This window comes from Thamnophis sirtalis, unplaced genomic scaffold (assembly GCF_051295495.1).
Source record: "Thamnophis sirtalis isolate CommonGarterSnake01/CBP01778 unplaced genomic scaffold, rThaSir2_p1.2 scaffold_4, whole genome shotgun sequence".
Lineage (NCBI taxonomy): Eukaryota > Metazoa > Chordata > Lepidosauria > Squamata > Natricidae > Thamnophis > Thamnophis sirtalis.
The window spans coordinates 108,729,005-108,752,826 of NW_028261384.1; the positions used below are offsets into that span (position 1 = coordinate 108,729,005).

The window sequence follows — 23,822 nt, forward strand, 5'->3', positions numbered from 1 at the left end:
AATAAAGGTTTGTAGCAATCAATGTGTTCATGCCTTCCATTTCTACATCTGATTTTTGAGTAAGTAGAAGAAAATAATTGAAACAGAAAATACACTGTCCCCTATAATTAGCAGAAGGTTTACAATTAATTCTGTAGCTTTGACATTCCCATTGCGGATTGCTACAAGCAATAACAAAAATTTAAATAGCATCTATAAACCTCCAAAACCACAGTATCAGGAGATTGAGTTGGCAAGCCACAATTTTCCTTATTTATTTATGCATTTATGCATTTTCATTTGCCTTTCAATCTCTCAGTAAAGAAAGCATACTTTGAAACCTGTCTAATGTCACTGTCAATATTATAATAGTAGTACAATAGCTACAAACATAGGAGTGTATACTATATATTATCTGTTAGAATGATGCTTTTAATGCTATTGCTCCTACTACCTGATGTAGGATGCAAGCTTGGACATAAAAAATGTGGGACACAGCATATTCCTCTGACTGTTCCCAAGTATTATGAGCCAGGAGATTTCATCTACGGAGGCATTATTTATCAATCCTCATTTTATATGAAACCTTACAACTTTCATCAATATCCTTCTGGGCCTCCTTTGGGAAAAATGTTTGTATAAGGATTTTTTTCACTACAAAATGGAAGTGAATTCCTCACCAGTGATTCTCCTTGACAATGTGCTTCAATTATTGGGGCAATTGCTCTGACTTATTATAGCAAAATGCCTTGGAGAGCACATCATAAAGGCAAAAGAAACAGAGCAAATTCTTCCTGGTTGATTATTCTTCTCCACTAGCAGCAGGAGAATACCAGGTTGCTCACCTCTGCCTCAAAGTATTACAAAATGTTCCTTTATTACTTGTAATACATTTCTATTCCCTCCTGTTTTTAACTCCTTTATCCTTATGACATATCTGAAAAAATATATTTGAACTCTTCTTAATAATCGAAACATGATTTTTGTTGTATCAATTTTCATCTTGAGTATTCCCCACTTACAATATTATTTTGTTATATAGTTATTTCAAACTATATTAGCCTTTCCTTTTATATGCTTTCCCTTTTTTATAATCTACTAAGTCTGGAGTTCCAGATGCCTTCTCTTCTTTTAGAAACTACCATGTTTGCATTCAGATATTACTATAAATTGTATTTTTTGAATATTTTAGAATGAAAAACCATGAACGGAATGAGGGAAGTATTTTGGGAAACTTAAAAACCCTTTGCAATACAATCTTAAGAAATAAATATATGTTGCTTCCTTTAAAAGTTTCAAGGGTTGCATATGATCCAAGGTTGAACATTTCCTTTGCAGTGTAGTGACTGAGAACTACCAGCATATCTTGGCTTTGATATTTGCTGTGAAAGAAATCAATCAAAATGCCCAAATGTTACCCAATGTTACCCTGGGATTCAATATTTATGATAGTCACCTGAATGCAAAGTGGACTTACCATTCAGCAATACAATTGATTTCTCCAAATAGCAAACTTTTGCCCAACTATAAGTGCATAATTCAAGACAATCTCTTTGCAATTATTGAGGAATTGATCTCAGATATCATATACCGATTTCCAATTCTTATGAGTCTTTATAAAATTCCCCAGGTAAGTTCCACCTCCTCCCCACTCACCTAAAGTGGTTGTTTTGTATGCTTGAGTTTATGTGGTTATTTATTTATTTATTATGACTGATCACAAAAATAGAGTTTTAGGCTGGATTTGGCATTTTAATTGACATATCAAGTTCTTCCAAAAGAATAGAGAACAATCCTGTAAATAGAAGTAGAACAAATTATCTGCTTTCATTTACAGGTCTTTGTATTTTGTTATTTTTTTTCCAGTTTTTAAATTTCTGTTCTGCTGTCTCTAGGTATTGCAATATTCACTATCCAGACTTTTTCTGTCATTTTTATCAATAATGGTTAAGTCTGGAGTATAGTGTAGGAAATGCATATCTGCTTGACCTCCTTCTCCTGTTTCTGCTGTTGTTTCTGTGGCATTTGTTTTATGTTCTTCCAACAATATGAAAACTCAGTTTTCCTAAAAATCATTGTATTACATAGTTCCTTTCTTCTTTTGACAGATTATGTATGGATCTGCTAGAAATGATGCAGGGGATACCAGCATCCCTTCTTTTTACAAAATGGTTCCAAATACAATTTATCAGTATAGTGGGATACTGCACTTACTTCTATATTTCAACTGGAGGTGGATTGGATTCTTGGTGACCAATTTAGACTGGTTCATGCAAACCCTGGTTCCTGAGTTTTCAAAAAAAGGCATTTGCTTTGCCTTCATAGAGGTATTCAGCAGTTCCTGTTATAATGCCAATACAGGATTTTTTTTCGACTGTATGATAGAATTTTATGAGAAAATAATGAATAATGAAGCCAGTGTCTTAATTTATAATGGAGACACACGTTCTATGATCTATTTGAGGTATTTCCTAAATACAGATTTTAAAGAAATATTTGGAAATCCAAAAGGGAAAGTTTGGATCCTGACTATTGGGATGGGATTAAAGTATTTTGCCAGTCAAAAAACTTGGGATTTGCAAGACTTCCATGGTGCAATATCATTTGCAATTCATGCTAAAGAACTGAAAGGATTCCAACAACATATTCAAGATCAAAAGCCATATGATATAAAAGAAGATGGTTTTATCAAAGATTTCTGGAGTAATGCATTTGGATGTGCATTTCAAGAGTCTGATCTGCGAAACAGGAAGGAGAATATTTGCAGTGGAGAGGAGAAATTAGAGAGCCTTCCTGAATATATTTTTCCAAAAAGAGTAACAGGACACAGCTATAGCATATACAATGCTGTGTATGCTGTGGCTCATGCTCTGCAAGCCATGTATTCCTCCACATTTCCTTCTGCAATGAAGAAAAAAGGAAAGCAGCTTCATATTGATAGGCTCTGGCAGGTAATGGATTCAATATTTTAGTTTGTGGTCTAGTCCATGTATGCATTGAAAGAATAAATTTATCATTTGCAAAATATTATGAAGTCAAGCAGACTGGTGTCCATAATTTTCTGATAGTCATTGAAGATGTATGCATTGTAAATGGTGATGGGTAATATTAATATATGAGGATATTATTATCATTGACTCCAAAACACAAATGATAAAAGAGAACACCATCAATAGATGTTTGGAATCAACTGTCAAAGATATAACAACAGTATAAGTATAAAGTCATAACAAAATCATAGGAATACAAATGAGATTAAGCAAATATTGAACAGCCAAGAAAAATGGCATTAGTAGAACTTTCTGAAAGTCAAATTCAGTTTGTAAACTATAAAACCACAAACATCATGTTTGACCCAGATTCATATCACTCAAGCTTGACACAATATGGGGTTTTTTCAGTATCTTATCTCCTTTCGAGGAAAACAAATATTGAATCTCCCTGTTATTATAGAATTTTTTTGTCTGCATGTTTGTTATTTTATATGTTGATACTTTACTTTTGTACATTAACATCAGGATCTCAGTAATGTGACCTACAATTCTAAAATCTTTTACTAAGAAACATTTTTATACATCTAATCTATGTACTATTAAAAGGGTTTATAAAGAGAGCTGTGGAAGACTTTACATAAAAGGTTCATTGAGAATATGTTAGATTTTGTGCCATACAGTGATTTAAATTATGACATCACAGAGTATTCTCTAGATTACTGAGAAAGTTTTAAGGCACAAGGTATACCTAAAATGACCTTGTATGTAAGTCTCAAAATGTCCTTGACACCTGGCTTTCAACTAGGTCTAGTGTCAGTGTGTATGTCGATTTCTTACTTTTGTGGTCATTTTCTTTTTTGAGTTGTTATATTTTGTTTTTATATTTTCAATTGTTTTAATTAAAAAGTGGCTATCTTGTCAGCAGCCCAGAGCCTTTTGAAGTGGGCAGTTTAAGTAAATCAAATAGGTGCCACATTCCAGGATTATGTGATTGTCATTGGTGACATTCTCAGGTGACATTCTCAAGGAAAATGGGAAAAGATGAATTTGATTATTGAGCAAGTGACTACTTAACAAATATGGTGCTTTGTACAATAACTAAAAATGTTGTAAAATCAGATGCAAATCATTTAACAACTTCAGTTGTTGAATTGCAATGGAACTTCTGGTCTCAATTCCGATCATAAATCAAGGACTACAAGTAATTATTATTATACAATTGTATCACAGCGGCCAGTTGTTTTGCCGGATTTGACATTGGTTACTAGTTGGGCCCCAACCAGGGGCCAAGGACGTTGTAACGTATTTTCGTAATATGTGTGCAGATCCAAGCAGTGCGGCTTTTTGCATTTGACTGATGGTGATTTTGTCAATTTTTAACTGTTTTAAATGTAATTTCACTGCTTTTGGAATAGCACCCAGTGTGCCAATTACCACTGGAATTACCTCTGCTGGTTTGTGCCATAGTTGTTGAATTTCATTTTTTAAGTCCTGGTATTTTGCGATTTTTTCATGTTCCTTCTCCTTATTATTATTCTCAATAATAATAATAATGATAATAATAGATGGATCATAAAATGCTTAGAAACAACTGGCATTAGCAAAAATATTACATCGTTTACTGAAAAGGCGATGAAATAGTGGAGAACTGAGTTGGCAGTAGGGAATGAGAACTACGGAATGGTTAATATCAAGTGAGGAATTTTCCAGGGTGATTCACTTTCACCTATTCTCTTCATCATCGCAATGATCCCACTATCAATAATCTTAAAAAAATGAAATTAGGCTACCAAACAGCCAAAGAAGATGAAAAAATTTCTCATTTTTTCTCATCTATGGAAAGTCAGAAATAGAAATCCAATCACTGATAAACACAATCCGAGTATTCAGCACCGATATTTCAATGCAGTTTGGCATGGAAAAATGTGCCACTGTATCCATAAAAAGGGGCAAAATCACTACATGTGAGGGAATTGAAATGCCCAATGGCCAACTAATTAAATGCAATGAAAATGAAGCCTACAAATATTTAGGCATTCTGCAGTTGGATAACATCAAGCATGGAGAAGTAAAAACTATTGCCAGGGGAGAATACACAAATAGAGTTAGGAAAATTTTGAAATCTAAATTGAATGGTGGAAATACAATCAATACCATAAATACCTGGGCAATACCAGTTATAAGATACACAGCTGGTATAGTTAACTGGACACAAGCTGATTTGGACATTTTGGACCGAAATACCAGGAAACTAATGACAATGCACTACAGTTTACATCTACGTCAGGGGTGGGTTTCTCGCCCCGTTCCAACCGGATCGGTTGGAATGAGGCCGACGGCGTCCTCGCGTACGCATGCGGCGCGCGCGTGCATGCACGCGGCGCGCGCATGCGTATTAGCGTCTGCGCGATGCTCCAGCTGCTCCTGGAGGATCGCGCAGGCGTTCTGCGCATGCGTGGAAAGCGCGAAATTCAAAAAAACCGGGTAAGGAGCGGGCGCGGGTGTGCGGGCGCGCGTGGGCGCGGGGGGGGGGGCTTCGCCGTTCCCGGAAGTTACTTACTTCCGGGTTCGGCGACCAACCGGATCGCAGGGACCGGTGCGAACCGGTTGAAACCCAGCCCTGATCTACGTGGTGATACTGATAGATTATACCTGCCACGAAAATCAGGTGGCAGAGGATTATTACAAGTGAAGCAAATAGTTGAAGAAGAAAAGCATGCACTGGCTGATTATTTAAAAGAAAGTCAAGAATATCTATTAATCGAAGTAAAGAACAAAAATCTATTGAAGGTCCAAGAGACGAAACAAGAATACAGAAAAGATGTGATAAAATAAAAAAAGGAGAGTTGGCAGAACAAAGCATTGCATGGCCAATTTCTGGAAAAAATAAAAGATAAAGTGGACAGTGAAAAAACTTGGTTATGGTTAACAACAGGTACATTAAAGAAAGAAACAAAGTCACTAATCCTGGCTGTGCAAGAACAAGCTATCCACACAAATGCCATTAAGGCCAAAATCGAAAAATCCTCTGATGATGCCAAATGCAGACTTTGCAAAGAAGCTGATGAAACTGTTGATCACATACTCAGCTGCTGTAAAAAAATCATGCAGACAAATTATAAATTGTGGCACAATTCAGTAGCACAAATGATCCATTGGAATTTGTGCAAAAATTATAATATTAAAACAGCAACAAACTGGTGGGAACATAAGCCTGAAAAAAGTCACCGAAAATCAGATGGTCAAGATCTTGTGGGATTTTCGCATACCAATGGACAAATTACTGGCGCATAATATACCAGACATCACACTGGTTGAGAAAAATAAGGTTACAATCATAGACATCGCAATACCATGTGATAGCAGGGTCGACGAGAAGGAATATGAAAAAATACCAGGAGTTAAAAATCGAAATTCAATGATTATGGCACAAACCAGCAGTGGTAATTCCAATGGTAATTGGCACACTGGGTGCTATTCCAAAAGCACTGGAATTACATTTAAAACAGTTAAAAATTGACAAAATCACCATCAGTCAAATGCAAAAAGCCGCACTCCTTGGATCTGCACTCATATTACAAAAATACGTTACGACGTCCTAGGCCCCTGGGTGGGGCCCGACTAGTAATCAAAGCCAAATCTGGTGAAACAACTGGCCGCTGTGATACAATTCTGTTGTTGCTAATAGTAATAATAATAGCAATAATATAGTTGTTATATACAAATGTGTAATGTTTTATTTTCCAATCTAGTTATTCCATTTTATGAAATCTGTATCATGTAACAACAGTGCTGGTAAAAGGATTTTGTTTGATCAGATTAGAAAGCTAATTCAAGAGCTAGACATCATCAACTGGGTTACCTTTCCCAATCAATCATTCACTCTAGTGAAAGTTGGAAAAATGGAGGGCCTCAAAAATCCCTTGAGACTTGGCTTTCTTATTGGGCATGGAGTTAGTGTGTATTTAAAATTTTAGTGTTATGGTTACTCAAGTTTTTTGAATTTTATATTTTGTTTTATATGTTTTCGATTATTTTAATTAAATACTGGCCATGTTTTAAACAGAACAGAGTATTTTGGAGTGGGCAGTTAGGGGAACCCCAGAGTTATATGATTGGCCTTGATAACCTTTCAAGGGGGCATCCATCTGGAAAATGGCTTTACTTATCAATCAGTTGATTGACAAGTGTGGGGCTTTGCAAACACTATCAAAAGTTTATAAAATTTGGTTATTAACAACTGTGTCAATTAGGAATGGAATTTCTGTTCTCACTTCTGATTGTAAATTAAGGACTACATACAATCTCAATACATAAGATCATAATAAAAATGCCAATTGCACTCTAAATATTTGGCTGATTGTGTGATGAACCATAATAATAATTATACAGCTGTTAATGTAAACTTGTAATCTTTTATTTTCCAATCTAGTTATTCCATTTTATGAATGTATCATTTAACAACAGTGCTGGTGAAACGATTTTCTTTGATCAGAATAGGGGGATAGTTCAAGAACTTGACATTATCAATTGGGTTGCATTTCCCAATCAATCATTCACTCTAGTGAAAGTTGGAGAAATAGATCCTCAATCACCTCCAGAAGAAGCATTCACCATTAATGAAGATGCAATAGTATGGCACAGCTGGTTTAACCAGGTAGGAATTAACTGAATATGTGTATAACAACCCATTTTCTCTAATATAATCTTAGGTTGCTCACATGTCACCAAAGGATAAAAACAATGAAAAGCATATAAAATTAGAAAATAGAACATTCCTAGTTCCCCAACACAGTTTCTTTGGACTTCAGCTTCAGATCATCACAAAGTTTGGAGAAAAAACCAGGTCTTTACCAATTTTTTGGAAAGCCTGTAAGATTTCAGGTGGTAGGGGGTTCTAGAGGACAGAGTTGATATGAAGATGTATTTCAGATGTTCCTGTAGACTAGATGGCAACATTTGACAGACAGGAGAGGACACATCCATCCAAATTGGTTGCTGATTAATACATTTCTGATTTTTTTTCTCCCAAACTATTTTGTGTCACACTTGGCAATTATTGATGGAAAATATAAAATAGAACATTTTCCCCCACTGGTCAATAGAAGTAAAAGATTTTTCACATTCCAAATGGAAAGATGAAAACAGAGTAGCCACACATCCCGATTCCTGAAGGATTCTGTCCACTACTGTCCATCTGACCATGATGAACTTTGTGGTGCACATCGCTTTATGGATCAATTTCAAATTAGATTCCCTCCAATTCAACTTCTTCTTTCTTTATTGATGGACAGACATTGCCTCTTGCTCTCTGTAATGCCCCTTGCCAACCTGGATATAGGAAAAAAAGGAAAGAAGGAAAACCTTTCTGTTGCTATGATTGCATTACATGCCCGATAGGATCAATATCCTATTCCAAAGGTGAGCATTAGTATATACAATTACACAGTTTACTTTGAAAAGAAACATTCATGGAAAATATACATATAAATCAAGGATCAGAAAACCGCAGCTCTGGAGCCACTTATGGCTCTTTCATCCCTCTTCTATGGCTCCCTGTCATCGGTTGGCTCCACAAATGATAGGGCTTTTGGGTAGGACAGGTAGAGGGAAAAGGATGCCTCTCTAGAAGGAGACTCTATGGTGGGGGAACTGGACTTCTGGTCGGCTCCAGAATTGAATTGGGGGCTTCTGGTTATGACCTTTGTGGCTCCTTGAGTGTTTAAGGTTGCTGATTCCTGATATAGGTCAATCAACCCCTTCCGTGTTCATGTTTCTAACCATGCTTTCACTGTTAACCACTTCTGTATTAGATTTGTGCTTTATAGTATATTTACATTGTGTCAAGAAAATAAAAATAAGAATGGAGGGCAGGAAGAGACATTCATTTTGCTGTGCAGTACTGATGTCACTTAATATTTTGTTGTCTGTTCCCATGACCTTTTATTTTAATATTTTTCCTTTATTCCACATCAATTCTTCAAAAAAAATGCTGGCGTGATGATTTATTCTAATAAAATACTAAATCATATTTCTATTGATCCAACTTCCTTCAGTGAATATAATATAATTTTACTTGAAAAATTTTCTTTTGCAGACATGGCTGACTGTGTCAAATGCCCTGATGATTACTATGCTAATAAAGATCAGAATATCTGTATTCCCAAGATTATAAGCTTCTTGTCTTATGAAGAACCTTTGGGTATCAGTTTAAGCACCAGTGCTCTTTTATTTTCATTGGTAACAGTTATGATATTAGGAATATTTTTGAAGTATCATAATACTCCCATAGTGAAAGCCAACAACCGTGGCCTTTCCTACATGCTACTTATTTCAATTGTACTGTGCTTTCTTTGTGCATTGCTCTTCATTGGACACCCAAAGAAGGCAACATGCCTTCTCCAGCAAATAGCTTTTGGCATCGTCTTCACATTCGCTGTTTCTTGTATCCTAGCAAAAACCATCACTGTGGTTCTCATTTTCATGGCAACCCAACCAGGATCCAGGCTCAAAAAATATGTAGGGAACAACCTGGCTTGCTCTATTGTTCTTTCTTGTTCTTTTCTTCAAATAAGCATCTCTCTGGTGTGGATGGCAACTTCTCCTCCTTTTCCAGATATGGACATGTATTCAGTACCTGAAGTAATTGTTTTGAAGTGTAATGAGTCATCACCAGTCATGTTTTATTGTGTCTTGAGTTACATGGGTTTCCTTGCGATAGTCAGTTTCACGGTGGCTTTTTTCGCCCGCAAGTTGCCAAATAGTTTTAATGAAACCAAACTTATAACATTCAGTATGTTGGTATTTTGTAGTGTTTGGTTCACTTTTGTCCCCACTTATTTGAGTGCCCAAGGAAAATATATAGTAGCTGTGGAGATCTTCTGCATATTATCTTCCAGTGCTGGATTGCTGGGTTGTCTCTTTTTCCCCAAATGCTACATTATTTTGTTGCGACCTGAGCTGAACAAAAAGCAATTTTTAAGAAGAAAGCAGTAGTCAACCATTAAAAAAATAAAGCATGTTAAACCCTTTAAAATGAATAGTACCATAGGAAAGTATAGCAATAGCAATAGCAGTTAGACTTATATACCGCTTCATAGGGCTTTCAGCCCTCTCTAAGCGGTTTACAGAGTCAGCATATTGCCCCCAACAACAATCCGGGTCCTCATTTTACCCACCTCGGAAGGATGGAAGGCTGAGTCAACCCTGAGCCAGTGAGATTTGAACAGCCGAACTGCAGAACTGCAGTCAGCTGAAGTAGCCTGCAGTGCTGCATTTAACCACTGCACCACCTTGGCTCTTGCTTCTTGTGCTCTCCCACTATAAAGTCTTTAATCTGCTCTAATTGTTCATATATCCATGGAGGTAGACCACACTCTATATCCTTGAGGTAGGTGTGGCTGTTTGGAATATTTGATTTAACTGAGTATTTGATTTATTTACATTCCTCAAGATTGCACAAATATTATATTTGTTTCTCAGCTTTAGTTTTATTCATTTTCAATGCTCAGATGATATGACTGCCTGCAACAAGATGCATCAGGGAAGGAGGAAGAAACTTGTGGGTGGGTGGGTGGGTGGGTTTGTGATTAAACAGGCATTATGGACATAGATTGAATGTTGAATGTCATTTGTCAAGCAACTTGTCTTGATGCCTGAGTAAATTACAATTCTATTTTTGCTTTTTACATACGTAGTGTTTTATAGCCACATCTGGTTACCACATTGAAACAAGAAGAGGGTAAAGAAGGGTGATTTCTAGTCTCCATTGCACACTGAATGAGATAGATATGGCAAGTGAAGATTGCTGTTTCCTTACTAGAGTTTTTCAAGGCAGAAGTGTAGAAAATGTGCACAAGCAACTACTCTTTAAAATTGAAGTGTCTAGCTATTTTTAATGATTTTATATTACTGTCCACAATATTCCAATATTTTGCTGCTTCTCTCTGTATGCTAAATGTTTTTTTCTAACATTTTACTGTATATCACATAATCAGCATTAGCATTGTGCAAATGATGAGAAGAATATCCTAATATAAATTTGGTGGTTTATAAAAAAAATGGTTCTCACTTTAGCCATTTATACACCTTCATTTTCTATGAGCAATCAATTCACGCTTTGGCATAATTTCCACATAGATTGATTTGTATATGTTGGCAAAAAGTCACTGTATGCAGCACTGAATTCTATTCTTAAAATAGAATAATGGCAATTTAAAAAAAGAAATCCAAAAAAGAAAGAAAAAATAAATCTAAGTAACCAATAGAAGAACTGGGAAAAAATAATAAGTTATTCCCCACCAATTTTACAATTCTGTTTAAAAGAAGATGAAGGAAGAGTATGTTATTCAAACCTTCTATAACCCCTGCACTTGGTGATACATCAAGAAATGATGGGCTCAGGACAGTCATATATTTGTTTGTTTGTTTGTTTATCTATCTGTCTATCATATACAAAAACTGTCCAATCTCCCTTACAGATTGTCATGCTTGATTATTACAGTTCAAGAAAAGCAATGAAAATAACCAGTTTCCAATTCTATCTTCAATTCTTGAACAGAAAGTTGCAATTTAAACATTCATGATCTGATTCAACAATCTGACATTTATTGTAAACATTTTTTATTCTCCTACATAATTTATAAATTGAACAAAAGAAGTTATCATTGCGAAAAATGTGAATGAGAACAATGACCTTTGTCAAATATCCCTTCCTATTTCAAAAATTTGGTAACCAATTATATTAAAATGCAATAATGAATAAATGAGTCATATTAATTTGATTTATCCCTTATCTTGCTTTGTGTCTGAAACATCAAGGCTAATGACATGGAGGTTTTCAAGGTATTTTTGGTTTAGAAAAAGAACAACATTTCTAAAGTCAAAACCAAAAGATTTATGTTTTCTACAGAGAAATTATATTCCAATATGTAATATCCTAAATTCTGGGGAGAATTCATTTCATACATGTGTATATAATTTGACATTTAGACAATTCCCAATAGTTTTGGGTGTCCACATTAATTGGAATTATATTCTGTCAACATGAACAGTATTCCTCCATAATTCCCAAGTGAACTGTACTAGCAGAAAAATCTCAAGGACATCATTCTCTTTTCCCCAAAGTATAATGTCAGATAATAGAAGATGATGTGGACCTGACAGATATAAATGTCTCCTATATCATAAATCGTTTCAAGTGTACATTTGCTTTAAGAGTTCTCTGTATTAAAATACACATTTCATCCCAATAACTGTTGGCTTTCATCCAGGTCCACCAAAGATGATAGAAGGTGCCTTGAGAGTGAATACATTTCTAATACGTGTTTGACATACTATTATGCATCTTTGAAAATCTATTAGGTGTTAAATTCCAATGATATATCTCCTTATAAAAACATTCTTACAAATTATACTTTAAAATTGATTTCACTCCCTTAGGATACATAATCTTCAACTGATCCAGAATTATACTATACTCCCCCAGTTGTCCATTTCATCATACAGTCTTTAACATATTTGTCTTGCATATTCATTTCATAATACTCAATACATCTTGGCAATAGGACACTCATCATTAATACAGAAATGAAATTCAAATTTAGTTTTCTGGTTTATAAAATCTTTAACTCTTTTAAATAATGGAAGAGGGGAAGAAAAAGCCTTTTTTAATTTGTCTCTTATTCTCAATTTAAACTTTCATTCAGAAAAAAGTCAGTAAATTTGCATAAGTCAACCAAGCTTGTGTGGCAATCATTTGTTTTTCATGTAGAGCTTATTGGGATGATAATCAAGCAATATTGTTTTATATCTATTTCAAAGCTATCTACCTGTTGTGTATGTGTTTCTATGTGAGTAAGTGCCTTTAGCGCAATCTTGACTCCTAGGTGATAGATGGACAAGTCTGTGGCCTTTCTTGTCAATACTTTTCTGAAGAAGCTTGTGATTGCTTTCTTCTGACTGTTCCAAAGTTGTTCAGCTGAATTCATTTTTTTTTACATTTTATTAGGATTTATAGGCCGCCCTTCTCACTGAGGGGACTCAGGGCGGCTTACAATCACAGGGAAGGGGGTGCAATACCAAAAGACAAACAGTAAGTGAACAAAATAAGATAATAAAACACAACTTGCATTCAACAGTCAACACTCGGGCGGGTAAATTGGGAACCTATCCCCAGGCCTGATGGGAGAGCCAGGTCTTAAGGGCTGTGCGGAAGGTCTGGATGGTGGTGAGGGTACGAATCTCGATGGGGAGATCGTTCCACAGGGTCGGAGCTGCAACAGAAAAGGCTCTCCTCCGTGTAGTCGCCAGTCGACATTGACTGGCAGATGGGATTCGGAGGAGGCCCAGTCTGTGCGATCTAATTGGTCGGAGGGAGGTAATCGGCAGAAGGCGGTCTCTCAAGTACCCAGATCCACTACCATGGAGTGCTTTAAAGGTGGTCATCAGTACCCTGAAGCGCACCCGGAGATCGACAGGTAGCCAGTGCAGCTCGCGGAGGATGGGTGTAATGTGGGCGAACCGCGGTGCGCCCACTATCACTCGCGCGGCTGCATTCTGGACTAACTGCAGTCGCCGGATGCACTTCAAGGGCAACCCCATGTAGAGCCCATTGCAGTATTCCAGCCTAGAGATCACAAGGGCTCGAGTGACTGTTGCGAGAGCCTCCCGGTTCAGGTAGGGCCGTAACTGACGGACCAAAGGTAGAACAAAAAAAAAGCATGGTCTCCCAGTTAGTAACTTAGTTCCTGCTCTGTCCTGTCAGTTATATTTATATTTTATCTCACCCTAGATAGGAAAGATAACTGCTGAGTTTTTCCAAAACAGGTGAAGGGGTTCTGATGATGCGTTCAGGGAAGTCATAACAATCCAATGGATATATTAACATTGGACATATAAAAAAGAATACACACACACACACACACACACATGCCTTTCACTCTGTACAGATTCTCAATCAACCAGGTCATCATTATCCCAAAGGTGTTTTTTTTTTTTTCAGGAGGCAACTGGACTGTCTTGAAAGAAAGTCTGGTTGCCTCCTGAAAAAAACAGATGACAAAATTGCAGAACAAGTACCACAGTGACTTCTATGCAGAAAGTTGCCAATCTATTTTCAATTTATTAAAATTAAGAGTAAATAAAATATTTAATCCAAGCAATTTGTTCAGGTCTTTTTTTTAACTTTGGGTTTCTGTGTTGTTCACAATATCACAGAGAACATGTGCTGTCCCTGCAATTAACAGAAGAACTACAATTACTTCCGCAGCATTGAAATTCCCTTTGGAAATTGCTATGGCCAATGATATTTTTTTAAAGCAGCTATAAAGGATGCTATTAAACAACATAGCATCAGGACATCCAGCTGGCAAACACAAATTTACTTTTTCCTCATTCCTTCCTTCGTTTGTCTTCCAAATATCAGTAAAGAGGGCAACTATTCTAATCTGACTATTGTCAATGTGGAATACACTATTAATAGCACAACAACTGCAAAAAGGGAATGTGGCTATTATCAATGTGGAACATTTTATTAATAGTACAACTGCAAAAAGAGAACTGTCTGCAGTCAATACATTAGCAACCAGAATGATGCTGTTAATGCTATTGCTATTGCTACCTGATGTAGGATGCAAGTTTGGACATACTAAATGTGAGACAAAGCATGTTCTTCTGTCTGTTCCCAAGTATTATGAACCAGGAGATTTCATCTATGGAGGCATTATTTATCAAACCATCTTCTATATGAAGCCATACAATTTCCGCAAATATCCTTCTGGGCCCCCTTTGGGAAAAATGTTTGTATAAAGGATTTTTTTTTCCACTACAATTTCCACTAACAAGTGACTTCACTTTATAAAGGCAATTGCTATGATTTAATATAGCAAAATGCCTTAGGTAAATATATCATTATGGTATAAAGAGTTCCTTTACATCAATTCCTTCTTAATCGACCATTCTTCTTATTATTTCAGACGGCATTAACATGCAAAAGGAGAATAGCAGGGTGCTTATCTATGGCTGAAAGAATTATCTAATGATCTTTTAGGTTTATTTTTTGCTTTACATTTTCATTCTTCTCCCATTTTTAACTCTTCTCTGCCTTATTATATGTCTAAAAACAATATTTGAAACTTCTTAAGCATGAATTTTACTATAACTATTTTCATCATGTACATTCCCCACTTCCAATACCATTTTGTTATTTAAAAATTTCAAAATACATTAGCTCTAATGATTTCCCCCTTTCTATATTCTGCTTAGTCTAGAGTGTCACATGCCTCATGCTCTTTTCCAAACTCAATATTTGCATTCCAACACTCCTCTAAAATATTTTAGGTTCTGAGTATCTTCACAATGAATGACCATGAAAGGGATGAGGAAAATATTTTGGGAAACTTAAAAACTTGTGGAATACAAATGTAAATGCAATCTGAAACAAACACATGTTGCTTCCTTTAAAAAAATTTGAGGGTGACATATGATCCAAGGTTGAAAATTTCTTTGCAGTGTAGTGACTGAGAACTACCAGCACATCTTGGCTTTGATATTTGCTGTGAAACAGATCAATCAAAATGCCCAAATGTTACCCAATGTTACCCTGGGATTCAATATTTATGATAGTCACCTGAATGCAAAGTGGACTTACCATGCAGCAATACAAATGATTTCTCCAAATAGCAAACTTTTGCCCAACTATAAGTGCAAAATTCAAGGCAATCTTTTTGCAATTATTGAGGGATTGATCTCAGACATCATACACCGGTTTCCAATTCTTATGAGCCTTTATAAAATTCCACAGGTAAGTTCCACCCCCCTCACCTAAAGTGGTTATTTTGTATGCTTCAGTTTATGTTTTTGCATTTATTAGGGCTGGTTGCAGAGCTAGATTTTTAGACTGGATTTGGCATTTTTATTCATCTATTAAGTCTTCTCAAATTTGTTTATAAAATCCCACAGATGTTTTGCCTCACCTTTCCCCACTTGAGCGGTTGTTGATTTCTACATGTGTTTATGTGTTTTTCCATTTCTTATGATTGGACACACAGCCAATATATTTAGACTGGATCTGGCATTTTTATCTATTTATTAATTCTTCCCAACTCTGAGATAAGCAGATTTCTTTGACAAGCATTAGAGGTATTATGGCAGGATGTAAGCTATTCCAAATAAAGCTGTCTTTGCAATTTTGACAATTCTAATGGTTTTCAAGTAGTGCCTCAAATATTTTGGGATTATTTGCCCACTACTACTACTTCTGTTTGCAGGTTTTTGTATTGTGTGATTTTCTCCACTTCTTTCTCTTCTATTCTACTGTTTCCAAGTACTATAATCACCAGACTTTTTTGTCATCCTTATCAACAATTGTTATGTTTTGGGTATTATGTGGCAAGTACTTGTCTGTTTGAATTCTACACTCACCCAGAACTTTAATTTCTTCATTTTCTATCACTTAGTCTATTTTGTGGTCCCACCAGTTCTTACTTGAAAGCGAATAATATTTCTTGCAGATATTTCAATGTCCCATTGATACTAATTTGTAATGCCATTGCTTGTAATCGATCTATATGATCTTCTTGTAACAACTAATCATTTGGTCCACTGTTTCTTCAGTTTCTTTTTCAGAGGCTGTATTAGCTATCTGTTCATATCTTCTTAATTATGGGTTTGTTGTTAATGCTTGGTCTTGTGCATCCAGAAATAGCATTTCTAACTTTCTTTAACTTTCTGCTCTTAGCCTTTGTCAGATCTTGTTCTCTATTTTGCTTTCTCTTTGTTACTCTGGGTAAGTGTTGCTCTTTCTGTACACTGACCACACATTTCTTGGAAGTGCAACATCTCTTTTTATTCTTTATTAGATATTTCTTCATCTTTCTTATTAACATTTTTAACTATAGAGTGTTGTTTGGCAAATGTTTTACTATCTGACATCTCCTTCTCCTCCTCCTTCCCTCCCCCCCCAAAAAAATTGAATTCTAATTCTTTAGCTGGTATTGTATTTCATACACACTGAATTCTGCCCTTGCCTAGTTATATATGGTTCAGTGGTACCTAATCTTATTCTCAGGAAAAGAGACAATCAATTTTACATTCATTGAATTTAACTTTTGGGACATACATAGATATATACATACTTATATACATACATACATACATACATACATACATACTCACACATATGTAAATATGTAAAGAAATATATTTATATTTATAAGATCAAGAAAGATGTTTGACTCTTGATAATTACATAAAACTGGATATGATGTTCCTTTTGGCAATAGTATGCAGTGGTTAATTGTTGCTTTCTTATGGAGGAGGATGGGAAAGAGGGGAAGAAGATTTTGTCTTATCTACCCAGTCAATCCTACACTGTTGTCCTGCAATTTTCTGGTAGACTCCTTTAGAGTATTGATAGCTGTATTATTACTTTCTGAAATTGTATAAAATATATTATGTTACAATTCTATAAACTCTAAAATACATTATTTTTCAATAGAAAGTATTTGCTCTTTTCTGTTGTACAATTAATACTTCTGCTATTTAAATATTTATGCCACTGTATTCTGCTGTACAGTTCCATTATTTTTGGTTTTTTTGACAGCTCATGTACGGATCTGCTAGAGTTGAAGCAGGAGATACCAATCTCCCTTTCTTCTACCAAATGGTTCCAAATGGAATTTATCAGTATAGGGGTATCCTCCACTTACTTCTACATTTTGATTGGAGGTGGATTGGATTCTTGGTGGCGAATGGGATGAACTTAGATTGGTTCGTACAGACCTTGGTACCTGAGTTTTCCAAAAAAGGCATTTGTTTTGCCTTCATAGAGTTGTTCAGCAGTTCATGTTATAACGCCAATACAGGATTTTTTTTCAACTGTGTAGTAGCATTTTATGAAATAATGGATAATGAAGTTAGTGTCTTGGTTTTTAATGGAGATACACGTTCCATGATATTTTTGAGATATTTATTAAATACAGATTTTAAAGAACTGTTTGGAAACCCCAAAGGGAAAGTATGGATACTGACTGTTGGGATGGAGTTGAAATTCTTTACCAATAAAAAAACCTGGGATTTGCAGGACTTCCATGGTGCAATATCATTTGCAATTCATGCTAAAGAACTGAAAGGATTCCAACAACATATTCAAGATCAAAAGCCTTCTGTTGTAAAAGACAATGGTTTTATCAAGGATTTCTGGAGTAATTCATTTGGATGTGCATTTCAAGAGTCTGATCTGGGAGATGGGAAGGAGAATATTTGCAGTGGAGAGGAGAAATTAGGGAGCCTTCCTGAACATGTTTTTCCAAAAAGAGTAACAGGCCATAGCTACAGCATTTACAATGCTGTGTATGCTGTCGCTCATGCTCTGCAATCAATGTATTCTTCTACAACTGGAAGAAAGTTTATAATGAAACAAAAAGGAAGGGAGCTTCATAATTCTGTCCTCTGGATGGTAATGGAAGTGATAGTCACTTTCATAGCATTTATTTTGTATAAAAATGTCAGATAAATTGTGACTAATATTGGCAGCAATATGTGTAGAAAGAATGAATTTATCATCTGCAAAAGAAATGTCAAATGAAATGGATAGTTGTAATTACTTTTCACACACTTTGAAAACGTATCTATTGCAAATAGTGATCAAAATATTAATAAATAAAATCATCATCATTATTAACTTTATTACATAAATAACTAATTAAAGATTAGAAGGATAATTGGAATGCCATTAAGATAATTTTTGAATCAAAGTTATAACACAATTATAGAAATAGAAATATACTGAAGCAAACAATAAAAGTCCTGAATGAATAGAATTAGTAACAATCTTTAAAATGGAGATTCAATTCATAAATAATGAAAAACCTCAAACATTTTGAAATGTGAAACTAAGATTGGTAGATGATATTAAAAAGGCAAAATAATGAATTATCTTTGAGTGATATGAATGTTGCTCAAAGATGATTGATTAAGTTGTTGTTGTTTACATTAGATACCAATCTGACTTCCTTTCAATAGCATTGAGCAGAATTGTTTGCATTGAATTGAGCAGATTTGTTTGGAACAGAAGAACTATTGAGTCTGTGAAATATCACATGACTGTTTTTCTTTTGTTTTAGTTCATCTACACACTTTTGGAAGGGAAGTTAACATTCCTTATTATAAACCTGGTCATCAGAGCCTCAGTAATATGATTCAGGAGGCTCTTATGACTTGGTTGTGACAGGGTGAGTGTGTATATCTACTCCGTATCATGTTTTTGATTGTTCTTCTTTTGGGGAGGACTATTACATTTGTTGTTATGCTATAACTGTTTTAACTGAATATCAGATATATTGTAAGACACCCAGAGTCTTTTGGAGAGGCAGTTAGAGTAAATCTAATAAATGAAATCATAATAAAAACCAAGCACGTTAATAATAATTGTAATGTTATTATATGCTTTCTAAAACTATTTTATTTTGTGATCTAGATATTCCATTTTATGAGATCTGTATCATTTAACAACAGTGCTGGTGAAAAGATTTTCTTTGATCAGAATAGGGAACTTGTTCAAGAACTGGACATCATCAACTGGGTTATATTTCCAAACCAATCATTCACTGGAGTGAAAGTTGGAAAAATGGATCCTCAATCTCCTCCAGATGAAGCATTCACCATTAATGAAGATGCGATAGTATGGCACAGCTGTTTTAACCAGGTAGGAATTAACTGAAAACATTTTATGTATTTTCCACATTCATATTTCAGCAAGTTGAAAGACAAGGACTTTTCTTTGTCTTTCCCTCTCTTTTTGTTATCTCTGTATTCAAGGATTCCATTAAATTCAGAGGTAAAATTTCATGAATCTTAAAAAAAATAATCATTCATTAATTTAACAGATTTGTATAGCACCACATTTTATATAATATGACCTTGCGTTAACACCATAACCAAAGAATAAAAAATAAATAAAAAGCTAAATTTTAAGTGAGGACTATGGAAAGGATGCACAAAAATCTTGTAACCAATTGACATACTGTATGTAATTGAAAATGGTTTTATGTTTTGTTTTTGTTTGTCTATGTCTGTCTAAAAATAAACAGTTTTTTAAAATAAATAAATAAATAAAAAGCATAGGGGGGAAAACAGAAATACCCAGTTCCCCAACAAAATATAGAAGCACCAGTGACATACACTCAGGGGAGGCAGGGCCTCATCACTGTCATCATGAAAAGAAAAGAAAAAAAATAAAAGGAAAAAGGCTGAGGTAGTTGCTGCCAGAGTCACAGTGGATGACTCTGCTTTGTGCTTAACTGTTTAAAAAAGCCTCTTAAAAAAGTGCCCTCTGCAGAAGGAGGTGAGAAAACCATGTGCCTCATTTAGTCTATCTTTATGATCACTTGAGCAGAGTTAAGCAAGGGTTAAAAGGTGAAAAATTCCTTATGTAGATGAGTCACATGGTTCTCTCGCCTCCTCCTGCAGAGGGCACTTTTTTAGAGGCTTTTTTTTAAACAGTTAAGCAGAGTTACCCATTGGAGGCTCTGGCAGCAGCTAACCCAGCCTTACTTCAGCAGCTCTTGCCTTTTTCTTTTACATTTTCATCATGGCAGACAAGAGGAGAGTTGAAATCCTCTTTGAAACAGCTGGAAAAGGTATGTGAGTCAGAGGGAGTGGGGAGGAATTTAAAATTATTGTAATTTGTAAGTAATTGTAATTTGTATTATTATAAGTTGTGTGTGTGTGTGTGTGTGTGTGTGTGTGTGTTTTACCCACCTCTGTTGGCGCACGGGCTGGCTCTTTATTTATTTTTTTTAAAGCCTTGCAACCACGCCCGCCATAGAGCAGGATGCATCCCGCTCTATGGCAGAAAGCCACACTGGGGCTTTGGCGTGACTTTCCAAAAGCCCTGCCGAAGCCCCGGCGCTGGCAGACATAGGGCGGCAGACATAAGGCGGCTTTTGCCTGCTTGCCTCACCGGCTATAAACCTCACCGCACGTCACTGAGAAGCACATATGTGTGTATATATATATATATTTCCTTGCAGTACATTTCATACCATCCCAGTTCATTTCATGCCATTTTGTCAGCGTTTTGGAAAGCCTGACATATCCCAGGGTGAAGATCCCACTAGATGGTGCCATTTGAGTGACAGGACAGGACAGGACAGGACATCACTAATTCAATTAATTCATTTCTGACTTCTTATCCCAAACTATTAGGCATTCATCTTAGTGGAAAATGTGACATGGGAAATCTGAAGTAAATGGCTCTGGTTTGTTTCGTTAGACAATGGAACCAAAATAGCAATAGCAATAGCAGTTAGACTTATATACCGCTTCATAGGGCTTTCAGCCTCTCTAAGCGGTTTACAGAGTCAGCATATTGCCCCCACAGTCTGGGTCCTCATTTCACCCACCTCGGAAGGATGGAAGGCTGAGTCAAACTTGAGCCGGTGAGATTAGAACCGCTGAACTGCAGATAACAGTCAGCTGAAGTGGCCTGCAGTACTGCACCCTAACTACTGCACCACCTCGGCTCTAAATTCTCTCCTTTGAGTTTAAGATTCCTTTTAATGATATCACATCATTAAGGAACATCTTTTTTCAAGTAGGAAAAAAAATGTCAATGAAGAACAAAGCATTACTGAACACAGATTTTCTATGTAAATGGAATAATAAAATGAAATGGAATAATTTCTGTACTGTAAACTCTATAATACAAAACATGGAAATGAAAGATTTTTACCTACAGTAAGCTTTGTATAAAGTATATTTCTCTTTCATTCATTTTCAAAGCACTCTATCCTTCCAATTAGTTAGAAAAAGATTCTATGAATACTATGAATCTTAAAAGTAGGGCTTAGCAGGAAGTTACAGAGATGTTTAATTCCTTTTTGCAGACTTTGGCTTAATTTGACACTTTTCACATCAAACTTGGCTAGATTAGAATTTTTGATGCAAACTAAAATCAATCATTTAATAGAACAGTTCATCATCTCACTAGATAGAGAGTTGGGTGGCATATCCATTTAATAAAATAATATGTATGAAAAAAGAACATATAGTCATACATCTCAACAAGTGACTTCACAGTATGTTCATAGCATTTCAAAATGATCTGATATTTGAAAGGAAAATATTCCCAAAAGTAGGGACTACAACAGAGTAGCCAGAACCACTGGTCCCTGCATGATTCAGCCTACTACCATCTTCCTGACAGATGAAAATTATACTACATATTTTAAATTTGAAATTAGATTCCCTCAATTAATGTTGTTTATTCATTGATGGACAGACATTGCCTCTTGCTCTCTGTAATGCCCATTGCCAACATGGATCTAGAAAAAAAAGGAAAGAGGGGAAACCTTTCTGTTGCTATGATTGCATTATGTGCCCCAAAGGATCAATATCCCACCACAAAGGTGAGCATTAGTATGTGAAGCTATAACATGGAGTTTATTTTTTTTTAAACCCATTCATGGAATATATACAGATAGGTCGATCAACCCCTGCCATGTTCATGTAACAAATCATTCTTTTCACTGCTAATCCTTTCTGTATAAGATTTGTGCTTTGTAATATATTTGCATTGTGTCAAAAAAGAAAAGAATGGAGGGCAAGAAGAGGCATCTATCTTGTGTTGAATTCTAATGACACTTAATATTTTGTTGTCTACTGCCACGAACCTTTAGTTTAATATCTACAATTTATTCCATTCTCTACAAATGAGTTCTTTAAAAAATGCTGATGTGCCAGTTTACTCCACCTATCTTTGGTGTGGATATGCAGAGATTTCAAATACTAAAGCAGACTTTGTATCAATGCCTCCTTCAATGTCAAGCAGTGAATGTAATATAATTTTACTTGAAAATCTTTCTTTTGCAGACATGGCTGACTGTGTCAAATGCCCTGATGATTACTATGCTAATAAAGATCAAAATACCTGTATTCCCAAGATTATAAGCTTCTTGTCTTATGAAGAACCTTTGGGTATCAGTTTAGGCATAGGTGCCATTTCATTTTCATTGGCTACAGTTATGATACTAGGAATATTTCTGAAGTACCACAATACTCCCATTGTGAAAGCCAACAATCGTGGCCTTACCTACATGCTACTTATTTCAATTGTGCTGTGCTTTCTTTGTGCATTGCTCTTTATTGGATACCCAAAGAAGGCAACATGCCTTCTCCAGCAAATAGCCTTTAGCATTGTCTTCACATTTGCTGTTTCTTGTGTGCTAGCAAAAACCATCACTGTGGTTCTTATTTTCATGGCAACCCAACCAGGATCCAGGCTCAAAAAATGTATAGGGAACCACCTGGCTTGTTCTATTGTACTTTCTTGCTCTTTTCTTCAAGTAAGCATTTCTCTGGTGTGGATGGCAACTTCTCCTCCTTTTCCAGATATGGACATGTATTCAGTACCAGAAATAATTGTTTTGAAGTGCAATGAGTCATCACCAGTCATGTTTTATTGTGTTTTGAGTTACATGGGTTTCCTTGCGATAGTCAGTTTCACGGTGGCTTTTTTCGCCCGCAAGTTGCCAAATAGTTTTAATGAAACCAAACTTATAACATTCAGTATGTTGGTATTTTGTAGTGTTTGGTTCACTTTTGTCCCCACTTATTTGAGTGCCCAAGGAAAATATATAGTAGCTGTGGAGATCTTCTGCATATTATCTTCCAGTGCTGGATTGCTGGGTTGTCTCTTTTTCCCCAAATGCTACATTATTTTGTTGCGACCTGACCTGAACAAAAAGCAATTCTTAAGAATAAAGCAGTAGATTTTTTTTCTTTTTTAAAGCATATGACACACTAAACAACTTCAAAATAAGTAATATTCTAGGAGTAGATTGCTGTGAT

The 23,822-nt window shown here is 35.6% G+C and overlaps 4 protein-coding genes across 4 annotated transcripts; all 4 read left to right on the forward strand.

Moving 5' to 3' along the window:
• Positions 1-1,390: 1,390 nt before the first annotated feature.
• Positions 1,391-7,644, forward strand: LOC148046085 (vomeronasal type-2 receptor 26-like). The gene is made up of 3 exons (XM_087714493.1): positions 1,391-1,609; positions 2,088-2,930; positions 7,405-7,644. Exons 1-3 carry the CDS (start codon positions 1,391-1,393, stop codon positions 7,642-7,644), a joined length of 1,302 nt encoding a protein of 433 aa, XP_087570619.1.
• Positions 7,645-8,972: 1,328 nt separating this feature from the next.
• On the forward strand, positions 8,973-9,968 carry LOC148046086 (vomeronasal type-2 receptor 26-like). The gene has a single exon (XM_087714494.1). The coding sequence runs from the start codon at positions 8,973-8,975 to the stop codon at positions 9,966-9,968; it is 996 nt and encodes a 331-aa protein (XP_087570620.1).
• Positions 9,969-14,432: 4,464 nt separating this feature from the next.
• LOC148046087 (vomeronasal type-2 receptor 26-like) lies at positions 14,433-19,823 on the forward strand. The gene is made up of 5 exons (XM_087714495.1): positions 14,433-14,770; positions 15,483-15,774; positions 17,575-18,429; positions 19,450-19,677; positions 19,791-19,823. The coding sequence occupies exons 1-5, from the start codon at positions 14,433-14,435 to the stop codon at positions 19,821-19,823; spliced, it is 1,746 nt and encodes a 581-aa protein (XP_087570621.1).
• Positions 19,824-22,684: 2,861 nt separating this feature from the next.
• LOC148046088 (vomeronasal type-2 receptor 26-like) lies at positions 22,685-23,743 on the forward strand. The gene has a single exon (XM_087714496.1). It carries the CDS (start codon positions 22,685-22,687, stop codon positions 23,741-23,743), a length of 1,059 nt encoding a protein of 352 aa, XP_087570622.1.
• The last annotated feature ends 79 nt before the right edge of the window (positions 23,744-23,822 follow it).

Bases quoted from the DNA above. Each gene is read 5' to 3' on its own strand.
- LOC148046085 (XM_087714493.1), top strand. From the start codon at position 1,391: ATGTTACCCAATGTTACCCTGGGATTCAATATTTATGATAGTCACCTG. The intron at 1,610-2,087 runs GTAAGTTCCACC...TTCTTTTGACAG, and splicing joins GTCTTTATAAAATTCCCCAG to ATTATGTATGGATCTGCTAG. The intron at 2,931-7,404 runs GTAATGGATTCA...TTTCCAATCTAG, and splicing joins ATATTGATAGGCTCTGGCAG to TTATTCCATTTTATGAATGT.
- LOC148046086 (XM_087714494.1), top strand. From the start codon at position 8,973: ATGATTTATTCTAATAAAATACTAAATCATATTTCTATTGATCCAACT.
- LOC148046087 (XM_087714495.1), top strand. From the start codon at position 14,433: ATGTGGAATACACTATTAATAGCACAACAACTGCAAAAAGGGAATGTG. The intron at 15,775-17,574 runs GTAAGTTCCACC...TTTTTTTGACAG, and splicing joins GCCTTTATAAAATTCCACAG to CTCATGTACGGATCTGCTAG. The intron at 18,430-19,449 runs GTAATGGAAGTG...TTTGTGATCTAG, and splicing joins ATAATTCTGTCCTCTGGATG to ATATTCCATTTTATGAGATC.
- LOC148046088 (XM_087714496.1), top strand. From the start codon at position 22,685: ATGAGTTCTTTAAAAAATGCTGATGTGCCAGTTTACTCCACCTATCTT.